The sequence below is a fragment of the Artemia sp. Qi Xiang Cuo genome, chromosome 17, assembly GCF_049724085.1.
Source record: "Artemia sp. Qi Xiang Cuo chromosome 17, ASM4972408v1, whole genome shotgun sequence".
Lineage (NCBI taxonomy): Eukaryota > Metazoa > Arthropoda > Branchiopoda > Anostraca > Artemiidae > Artemia > Artemia sp. Qi Xiang Cuo.
Window position 1 is genome coordinate 13,740,310 of NC_142810.1, and position 11,681 is coordinate 13,751,990.

Below are 11,681 nucleotides of genomic sequence, written 5' to 3' on the forward strand. Positions count from 1 at the left end.
CAATACCGCACTCTAGGGCTATAATGAAAGAAAGGATGAGGTGGCTAGCACACGTTGTGCGGATGAAGGATGACAGATTGCCAAAGATTGGTCTTTTCGGCCAACCGTCTAGGGATAAACGGATAGCTGGTCGTCCTTGTCTGGGGTGGGAGGACCTCATAAAGAAAGATTTAAAAGAAATGGGAACTTCATGGGCGGGTGTAAAAAGGGAGGCTTTGAATCGATTGGGATGGAGGAGGAACGTGCGTAGCTGTGTTGGCCTCAGGCGGCTTGGTGCTGCGGTGAGTTGTTAGTAGTAGTAGTAGTACTAGTACTGCTGTTACTACTACTATTACTACTGTTACTGCTATTACAACTTTGACCAAGTCTATGAAGGTGAAATTTCCAGGGAATGTTAAAGAGGAAGTTGAACTGAAACACAACACGCTGTCTGCATTCACGTTGTACTAAAAAATGACAGAGTATACTAATTTGGAACTTAAAGAAAATGATTAGGGAGATGAGCTTTGACAAAAGCGACAATATTTCCATGCTACTGATACTGCTTCTACTACTACTGCTACTACTACCACTACTACTACTACTACTACTGCTACCACTAATATCACTACAACTACTTCGTCTGTAGCAAATACTACCAAGGTTATTGGTATTGAGGTGAAAATTTGAAGAAATGTTGACTGCTACAACTAATGCTACTACTACTACCCCTACCACTACTATTACTATGATACTAGTATCACTAAGACTAAGGGTATGAAGGAGAAAATTTAAGAGAAGATTGAGGGTAAAGTTGAACTAAATCAAAACACACAATGTGTTTGTATCTTAGGACTAGAGCATATCTTAGGAAGGGCTTAGGATATTAAGTTGGAACTTTCAATGAATACTTAAAGGATAAGATCATTTTAACGAAAGGTATTATTTGCAAGCTACTATTACCACTGCTAATACTAGTACTGCTACAACAACGACACTACATTAACAACTACTACTGCTACTACCACTACTACCACTGAAACTACTGCTTTTGTTGGGAGTATTACTAAGGTTGAGAATATTAAAGTGAAAATTTGAGGAAATATAGTACATACGGCTTTCTGTATCAAACTTAAATTTCAGGGCATCATGAAAGAGATTCTCAACTGGCCAAAAAGAAAAAGTTGTATACTGCTACTGCTATTAATATTGCTGCTGCTACTGTCACTACTGCTACTGAAACAACACTACTACTACCACTACTGCACCTACTACTACCACTACTACTATGATGTTAATAATGTTAAGACTAAGGGTATGAAGATACAAATTTGAAAGAATATAGAATGTAAATTTGATCCAAATCATAATACACTATATGCATGCAGATTTTCAAAAGGGTGTATATAAGAAAGGGTTAGAAAGTTAAGTAATAACTTTTGTGGAAGGGTTAAAGGGGATTACCAATTGCCCAAAAGGCAATATGTGTACGTTACTACTACTACTACTACTACTACTACTAATACTACTACTACTACACCTGCTCCCACTATTACTTCTATCGCAACTGCTACTAACGCTAAGCGAACTAAGATTAAAATTTCAGGTAGTTTTGAGGGGGGAGTTCAACTAAATTAAAACACACTATAGATTCACATGTTATCAAATGGGGTATTGGTAATATTATAGTCCAAATTGTGTTCTGGTCTTCATGGTGGACGTTTACGCCACTCATCTTAATTTCTTTTCGTTTTGGTTTCGAGTCGGTTGTTTCTTGTAATTTCTGTTCACTTTGGGCCTCAGTTATTTATTGAAGGTAATTATGGTATTTTTTCGCTTGGAAATTTATTTGACTTTATTTCTGCGCACTTTTGGTTCAATGTCGCTCTAAATCTTTCGTTGAAAATTTATTTCTTTAAAAAAAATTAAATTAATTACAGAAGAAAGGCCCAAGCGAAACATGGACCCTTAAAAAGGCTAAATATAGCAGCAGATAATTGTAGCAGCAAAGATAGGTGGGTATTGAAAGAATACCGTTACGGAAAAAAGGAAAATAGGTCTCATTTGCCAAAGCCGAATCTTTGATTTCTGCAAAAGTGAACTGAAAACTTAGGTATAGAGACACTCCTAAACAGTGGAATGGCCGATAGATTGAAGCAAAAGGCCCGAGTCCCGCGCTGACGGCAGTAATGATCGAAGCGCCATAAACAGAGGTGAGAATATGCCTGAGAAACGGTTTTTTTGTGAGATAAAAGTGGAATATTTCGGATACTATAATAATGTACTATAATATATTTATAACTATATTACGTAATAATAAAAACACAGTTGTGCTCTAGAGCTCATATCAAACTATGATTTAAAAACTGCTTTATACACTGAAATTCCCTTATTTGTGTGTTGTTTATTTGTATTTAGTATGGTTCAAAATGTTTTTATTTAAAGCTTGGTTAGTACAAAATAAAAATATTAATTTTTTTTCGAATTATTTGAAGCTATTCTTCTTTTTAATGATTACTGTTACTTTTTGGCCATCATTTTCAAATTTCTAAAGCTTCAAAACAGCAAATATAAAATTTTAAAATGTAAAAAGTTTATTTTAAATATTTAAAGAAGCATTATTGCGAATTTTTCCTAATTGACCATAATTTTATTCCGCATATACAAAAATTTAGCCCAGATTTGACACATTTAGAATCGTACACCGTAAATTAGTATTTGGTACTTGTGTATTATAGCGACCACAATGTTGTTCTTGATCTGTTGGAAAACTGGTTTCTCTGTGTACACTCGGAGATAATTAGCTCAGCCTGAGTGAGACAAACTGTTATGCAGGTGTATTTTAGTTAATATTTAATATATAGAGTTGGTTAGGCTAGATTAGGCTAGGTATTTGATATTATGCCTTCTGGACGGCCTGCTTTGCATAATTCTCTGTTGTAGTTTCCATAATTTTGTTATCAAAGCATGATATTTTCATCATACTTTGGTATATTTCATTATGATTAACCTAACTTCACTTCTTTAGTGTGATCTCTATAATACACAAGTACCAAATATCTTATCATTTTCACATAGTCTGGTAACTCCATGCTAACTAATTGTGTGTAGGCTGAATAGGGATTTTTGATTTTGCGTGGTCAGAATAAAAAATTGACATGTAATGTATTTTTATTCTGGAACAGGTAACAGGCAGTATCATTTGCAACAGGTATCGTTTGCAGGCAGTATCGTTTGCAACAGGTTGCAACTGGCAGTATCTTTTATTTTTCGTTAATTTTTTTTTTCGACGAACAGCATAGAGCATGAAGCAATGAAAAGGGCGTTGGTCTTAAGCACATGACATATATAAATAGACTTAGACGCTAAATTTTGTATCAGTTTTCGACTTTCAAGTTAAAAATATAGTGATCAAGCTTGAACCTGAATATAAACATGAAGGTAAGAGAATTTGTGCTTATTTTTGTTCAGCGGATTTTACGCTCACAAGGGGGGAGGAAAGCATATCACTTCTTTCCCAATATATAGAAGTGGAAATATTTTGCATAATCTAAATATGTGACGGGTTTTTGGACATGAAAAAACCTTTATAAGCTTTTTGAAAACATAAGACAAGTTTTGCAGGCTTTACGCTTTTAATTTTTTCTGAATAATCATAAATTTAAAGAATAATTTATAAAAGAGTATGAATAAATTAAAGATAATAAAGAAAATTATAAAGAAATCAAGATAACAAAAGAAAAAGGTTACAAAAAATAAGGAGGTTCAGAAAAGTAAAACAAATACAGTAATTATGAAAATAAAGAAAAAAATAGAGTAAGTAAATAGTGGAATACAAAGTAAAAATATATTAAAGAATTACAAAAACTGAATTCCCAGCAACATTAAATAGTAAGGATTGAAATATCCCCACAAAAAAGCTACTATAAGACTTGAAAGCCAGTGTAATAGATTAATTCTCCAAAATAGTTACTTATTAATGGGACATCAAACCATTAAGTTGGTAAGTTGGTATAGAAAAATGACAAAAAACACATATTAGCTGTTATAAACTTGTATCTGCTATAAAAAGACAAATTTAACAGCAAAACTCCATATAAAATCCTTCTCAGAATTTTCCCAAACATTTCTATGCTCTATACTCTTTGATGGCCAACCGTCTAAGGTCAAACGAAAACTAGATAGTCCCGAATAGGGTGGAAGGATATCGTATGGATAGGTTTAAGGAAAATCCCAACTTCTTGTGGGAGTGTAAAGAGGAAGGCTTTAAATAGATTGGGATGGAGCAGAAGTGCGCGTAGCTGTGCTGGGTTGTGGTAGCTTGTTGATGCAGTGAGTAAATAATTGTAGTAGTAGTAGTAGTATTCCAAAATTCTTATTTAAGAATTGCTATCCAGTCATTGCTTACAAAAATAAAAAAAAAACAAAAATAAAAGAACAAAATAAAAGAATAAAAGAACAAAAAAAAAATAAAAGTGTTCTAGATACTTTACGATCTTCTATAGTTTTCAATGACGAATTTGCAGAGTATTTGACACTAATTTACTAATGGCAAAATTTGTTCTCAATTCAAGCTTACATTTTAGAAGGATACAGATATTATAGTCACAAACCCCTTTTCGCAGATGAAGTATATCACAGTACTCTAAATTTGAGTTTTTTCTCAATGGAACCAAATTTCATAAGCGCAATTCGATTACCGTATGGAACGTCAAAATGCACATTTATTTTTATTTTTTGAATTTTTTTTTTCTAATCCGGTTGGCTTGTAAAATGTAGAATTCTTGCTTCTTTCTAAAATATTTACTAGATACAAAAATATTATAAAAAAAAAAAAATGGTATCAAAAGCTTCACATGACTTAAAGTAAATGCTTCCTCATAAACAAGTTATATTATGACAATTAAACAGCTTATTTTGTGTCCATTCCCCAAGCCAGAATTATAATAATACTAAAACTTTTTCTTGGGGAGATTCTCAACTTGCTTAAAGAATAAAAAAAATGTCCCTTTTTTAACCAATTTAAAGTATTTTCAGTCTAAAAAATCATGAACAATAAATTCAAAAAAAATTAATTTTGCAGAGGAAAATAAGTCGAATGTCAGCTATGAAATCCTACCAAAATTGTCTTTTTTGTTGATAGTTGAAAGTTCTTTTGTTGAAAGTCGTAGAAGAGTCGGTTTTCAGTCTAAAAAACCATGAACATTAAACTAAAAAAATGTAATTTTGCAGATGAAAATAGTTGAATGCCAGCTGTTGAATGATACCAAAATTATCTTTTTGGTTGATAGTTGAAAGCAGTTGAAAGTTTTTTTGTTGAAAGTCTTAAAAAAGTCGTTTTTCAGTCTAAAAAACCATGAACATTACATTAAAAAAATATAATTTTGCAGATGAAAATAGTTGAATGTCAGCTATTGAATGATACCAAAATTATCTTTTTGGTTGATAGTTGAAAGTAGTTGAAAGTTTTTTTGTTGAAAGTCTTAAAAAAGTCGTTTTTCAGTCTAAAAAACCATGAACATTACATTCAAAAAATATAATTTTGCAGATGAAAATAGTTGAATGTCACCTATTGAATGATACCAAAATTGTCTTTTTGGTTCATAGTTGAAAGTAGTTGATTTTTTTGTTGTTGAAAGTCGTAGAAGAGTCGTGTTTCAGTCTAAAACGCCATGAACATTAAATTCAAAGACTGTAATTTTGCAGATGAAAATAGTTTAATATCAGCCATGAGAATGATACCAAAATTGTTTTTTTTTGTTGATAGTTGAAAGTCGTTGAAAATTTGTTGGTTGAAAGTAGTGGCTTGAGGTTTGCTTGCAAGCATTAGGGTTACTTGCATTTCAAGCTTATTTTTCTTCTGTTTTTATTCAAAAACATAAAAAAAATATATTTATTATTTAATGTCACTACGATTTTTAGTTTCTTTACCAAATCCAGTACAAATATTCAGAACATAAAAATAAATGAAACAACCGTTAAATTGTCTTGCGGTGTATTTTGTTTTTGTTGATTTGGTTTACACTATACTTAGGTCTTCTCTGGTCACTACACCGATAAAGTATAAATACCATAGAGTAGTATCTAAAAGTGGCCAACTGAAAAGAAACGTAAATCTAAACTTATTTAATAATTAAATTTGTGTCTAAATTTATGAGATTTTATTTTTATAATAATAACAGAGTCTATTTATTTTCTACTACAAAATAGAAATCATAGCATAAAAAATAGATAAAAAAGAGACTATTGTATATATGTATTTTTTTGGGTTAATCATTTTTGAAAATCATTTTTTATTGCTCTGGCTTAATTGTAAATTTTTTTGGTTTTGTTTTGATTTGTATGCCCTTAATTCTAGGATACAAGTAGTTTGTGACTTGTCGCTTTTGAGAAGTCAAAACAAACAAATTCAACTTCGGTATTTTGAAGACCATACTGCCTTCCCATGGTACAGAAATAACAGTTCACTTGGAATAAATCCCTTTATTTAAATCATTTTTTTATCTGCTGATGACGGCCACTGTATATGTGATCGAAATATCCAAAGATGTTATGTTGTTTCATTGACAAATAAAAGGATTTTTACCTGTTGAATTATTATTTGTAAATTCAACTTTTCTGTAAAGCTGCGTCTTATTTTACTGATACAAAAAACAAAACAAGTTTTTTCAACTGAAAGTACGGAACAGCATTAATAACTAAAGCAAACAAAAATTATTACGTATAAGAAAGGGGCTGCCCCCTCCTCAACGCCTCATTTATCTTTTTAGTATTTTAAAAAAGCTATATATTGATCTAAATAAACGACCCTTGTTTTTCAGGAGTCGTTCTGAAAGAATTGGGACAAAATTTAACTTTACCGTGAAGAGCCAGGCGTTGAGGAGGAGAGAATATAATAGCTAGTTATAGTTAAGTCAAAGTATTGACTAATAATGGGAGGAGGGAGTGGGAAGAGAGCGCCCCCTAATTATTTCTGCCAATCAGTAAAAAGCTTTGAGTGAGTGAAATGGTTGCGCGAAGTGCTACTATTTTACTTGTTCAAGTTTTGTTTTATTAGGGTTAATGGACTGATGAAAATGTGGGACGTAAGACCAATGAAAGAAGATTAAAAAAAAGTCAAAGTCAGCAAAAAAAATTGAAGTATTTTTAATAGCAATATCCTCCAAATTGGTTAGTAAAATTTACAGCTAGTTGGTAAAATACAGCCCTCCCCCTCCCCCCAAACATTTTGGTTAATTACGCTTCTGATAGTAAGTAGCTAAAATTTAAACAGCTAAGTCCATGCAGTACAAAAAATTCAGTTTTTAAAATTAACCATTTAAAAGGTTTAAGTTCCACCAATATATATCCCAACTTTCAAATGTAATAATTGAATGTAATCAGACTTTTGTCCTTATTGCGTCTTTTTGGAGCTGGGTTGGGAATTCATGATTTAGTTTACTATTTCTTATTAGATTTTGTATAAAGAATAATAAGATTATATGAGATTCTAATAAAACAATTGTTAATAGAGCTTAGTTAAACATTGAAAATAGCGGACTCCTTACAGTATTGAAGAGATCAGCTTCTAAAATTAAATACTAAAAAAAAAATGTAAGTTCACAAAGTGAATAGTAGCTTATGTACCTTTGGGTGGTATAATATCCTATTCTATTAGGCTTTTGCCCAAATTTGGAGGTATTTTTCTAACTGAGTTGAAAATGAATGAATTATTTAGTTATTTGTTTTCTTTTCAACCATATTTCTATTTTCAGGCTTTTATCTTAGCTGCTATGGTTGCCTTGGCTGTTGCTGCCCCTCAGTACCCCAAGCCAGAAGGCTATTCTGGGTACAAGCCTGATTATAAGCCATCATACAAAACTGATGTGAGTTTTTCCGCTATTTTTCCTATTGTTTTCCCTTATTTTGTTTTCGAGTGTGCACGATTGTATTAATAAAAAGCATAGGTAGGGAAGAAATTATACGCAAAGCAAATAGTGACAAAAAGTCACTATTATCCACTCCGGATATTGCCCTTAGTCTATAATAAAATTATTTGTGGAAATTAAAGAAAGGTTAAAGAAGAGCGTAGAATCCAATGATATGAGAAGACGAGCTACCAAAAGGGCAGATTGCCATAATTTTTGCTTTCTGTTACTTTATTCTCTTAAAGTAAAACAGAAAAAAGGGAATAAAAAGCGAAAAGAGAACGATAATATAAATATTCAAGCAATAGTCATAAACTGTATCCGTTTTTTTCATTTTCATCCTTAGATTCTCAATAAAATTATTGAACACTGATTTCTAAAAAAAAAACATTTTGAAAGGTTTTGAAAAAAAAACGAACAAAAAAAGAACAGTAAAAGGATAACTGACATGAGTTCTGCACATGTCTTTATCAAAATTTGTGTTTCTTTGTTATAGATGAGTTTTGATATTTGGCAGTTTTGATAGTTTTTTTTTTGTTGAGTTTTAGTATTTGATAGTTTTAACGTTTTGATTTTAGTTGAGTTGGATTACCATGATTTTTTCTTTTTATTCCTTTTTCCGAAAAGAAAAGAAAGAAAGGGCAAGAAACAACAGAAAAATAAACAAAGAAACAAATAAAAAACATAAGAACTCATGTAAGGGTTCGACACCAGTTCAGTTTTTTCTTTATTTTTCATTATATATTTTTAATCCATTAAATTTATCTAATCATCCAAATTGTTCATTGCTATCCATTAATCTGACATATGTTGTTATCCTTCATTATGGTTATGAGCCTGATTATAACTAACTGAACTGATTTAATTTTCCATATGTCTTTAGTATTAGAATTTTTTTGTCAAAATAGAATATTGAAGTGAAGAAAGAAGCTAATTCGGAAGAAAGCGAAGTGAAGAAAGGAGCAAAAGGGACCAAAAAGAACCAAAAAAGAACCAAAAAGATGAGTAAAGCAGCAAGACAGAAAAACGGAACCAAATCACAGATACAAAATTTGTTTAAAGGCTTAGCGACACTTTCTTTTTTTCTTATTGTTTTTAAAGAGTTTATCATAATTTTAATTCATTTTTTCATTAACCATTTTGGTAAAAATTATAAATTGATTTTTAATTTTAAAAAAGAATTTTGTGCTATAAGCTAAAGAATATTTGTTTTTTAGGTTTATTATGCATACAGTAGGTTAATATTTGAAATTTTTTCCTTAAAATTAATTTTTTAGAAGTATTGCTTAATGTTTCAGTGAAAATTTATATCTAGTTTCGAAATACGTGCAAAATCAATTCAGTCCCTCAAAGTTTGTCAAATTTTTCAAGTCTATCATGTATACCCAGTCTATTAAAATTATTCGTTTGGAGAATTCGAGAGGGTCAGAGTTAAAAAAATTTTAATATTAAACATCCTAAAAGTGGAATAATCCTTCGATTGTCTCATGCGTTCTTATATTTTGCTTTTCTACTCCGTTAGGAACATATTAAGACTTAATTTTATGTTCCCCACTCAGCGCACTAAAAAGGTAAAATAAATTGAAACGGCTATTTTTCAACTTGTTAATTTCTTGTTCAACTCCATTTAACACTTTGGTTACGGTAATTCTGGTTTTACAATTTTTGTCTTAATTTTAGTACGCCCCAGCCCCCTACGAGTTTGCTTGGGCAGTGAAGGACGACTACACCTACAATGACTACAACCACCAAGAAACCTCCGATGGTAATGGTTACGTAAAAGGTAGCTACCAGACTCTTCTTCCAGATGGCCGTGTTCAGACCGTCACCTACACTGCCGATGATTACACCGGATACGTCGCCGATGTTCAGTACTCTGGTGAAGCTAAATACGACTACAAACCAGCATACAAACCATCTTACCCAGCACCAGCATACAAATCACCAGCATACTCTCCCCCTGCATACAAGGCACCAGCATACCCTTCACCGGCATACCCCTCTCCCGCGTACAAAGCTCCAGCCTATAGGCCTAAGTATTAAGAGATCTCTCCTCTATAGAATTTGATTAATATATTTTTGTATTAGTATCGACATTAAAATTGATAAAAATAAACTTGAGGTTTTATTAGGTTACTATTTGGTGCCGAGCAACACTTTTTTTTTTTGTTTTTTTTTTTTAGAAAATTTCAAATTATACAGAAAATTGTTTGTCTTGTCTCTGAAAGTGAATTTCTTTCGACTAATAATAATAATAATAATTTTATTTTTTCCCGCTCATACGAAAAAAGAGAAAAAGCGGAGTAATACAAAAGAAGAAAAGGGGAAAAAACAATAACACTCAATATCAAAGAACAAAATTAAGTTGTAACTTCTTTATTCGCGCTCGTAGATCAGATGTAGTTGTTGACCCAACGACAGTTGGGTCTACCATATTTTGAGATCTTAGGACGAACCTGTTTCTCTCGTAGAGCGGGTATCCAAGTAAAAACTTGAGGTACTTGCAGTATACAGACCGGAGTTTTAGTCTGTCAGTTTTCGGGAACCAGTCCCATAGTGGAGATACATAAAGCAGGTGAGGAAGAGCAACCGCTGAGTAAAGCTTTACAAGAATCTTCCTCTTTTAAGCTAAATTTCAGAGAGGCAAGCTTCCCCAAATTTAAATGAATACTTTTGGTAATTTTCACGAGTATTAGTAAACGAGACCTACTGCAAAAGACTTGATTTTCAATTCAATGACATAATTTTTATACAATCCTAAATGGCTTATCCCTAATTTTCCTCTCAATTACTCGGACTATGTGTCTTGGATTTTTCTACAATTAGCCATGTCTTGATGCCTACTGCAAAATACTTGATTTAAAACTTGATTGAATTAAAATCAAGTATTTTGCAGTGGTCATCAAGACATGGCTAATTGTAGAAAAACCCAAGACAGATTGTCCAAGTAATTGAGAAGCAAATCTGGGATAAGCCTTTTTAGGATTGTATAAAAATGATGTCATTTCATTTGCTGATCAATCAAGCTCTCAATTTGATTGAAAGTAAGAGCAAGTGTCTTAGTTGTACTTATGTGTGAAATAGTGGGATCCAGACCTCTCTTTACCTCATATAGCCATTATAAGGGAGAAGAATCTGCAAATTTATGTCAACAGAACATTTAACAAGTGCTGCGAGGTCTAAAGAAAACTTAGTGCAAAGCCCCTAGAACAATTTCATCTGGTCATCTACCAGAAGAAGTTACCAGATTCCATCAAATTATCCTGGTAAATAAGAACTAGCTTCTAAATTATTCTTTGAGGGTGTCTTCACCAGGTCGAACCATTGTGGGTGGAATAGTGCTTAAAAAGGATGAGTGCCAAAATTCTTTTATTAAAAGGTCTAGTAGACGGGGCTGTCCAATATTAGCCCAAATAGATGGTAAATAAAGGTAAACGATATGTTTCTTTCCTTCGAGATTTTGAACACATTCCAACTTCTTTAGAGGGGATAGGGTCTCAAAATTCATATTCTACCGACATTTAATAAAATAGATAGTCAGATCCTAATAAAACCTCATGCAAGGTAAGCACTCAATACCATTGAATCTTTTCAGATTTCGTATCGTTCCAACCAATAAGCCCTAACTTCTTACCACTGACAGATCTATCAGAGCAAACTGCTTGATTTTTATCAAACCTGCCAGTAAGTAAGATCTGGTACACTAATTATTCCTTTTATGATCTATCCATGTCCTACATATATGGAGAACAGAAGAGAGGAGTGTCCAAAATCTCAGTAATCAAGTTATCTACA

The 11,681-nt window shown here is 32.1% G+C and overlaps 1 protein-coding gene across 1 annotated transcript; it reads left to right on the forward strand.

The window, feature by feature from the left end:
- The first annotated feature begins 3,302 nt into the window (after window positions 1-3,302).
- Window positions 3,303-10,002, forward strand: LOC148941912 (cuticle protein 19-like). Its single transcript, XM_089103413.1, has 3 exons — window positions 3,303-3,420; window positions 7,734-7,844; window positions 9,567-10,002. Exons 1-3 carry the CDS (start codon window positions 3,415-3,417, stop codon window positions 9,927-9,929), a joined length of 480 nt encoding a protein of 159 aa, XP_088959539.1. The 5' UTR covers window positions 3,303-3,414; the 3' UTR covers window positions 9,930-10,002.
- Window positions 10,003-11,681: the final 1,679 nt, after the last annotated feature.

Coding starts and splice junctions, on each gene's coding strand:
- LOC148941912 (XM_089103413.1), top strand. Junction 7,845..9,566: donor AGCCATCATACAAAACTGAT/GTGAGTTTTTCC, acceptor TCTTAATTTTAG/TACGCCCCAGCCCCCTACGA.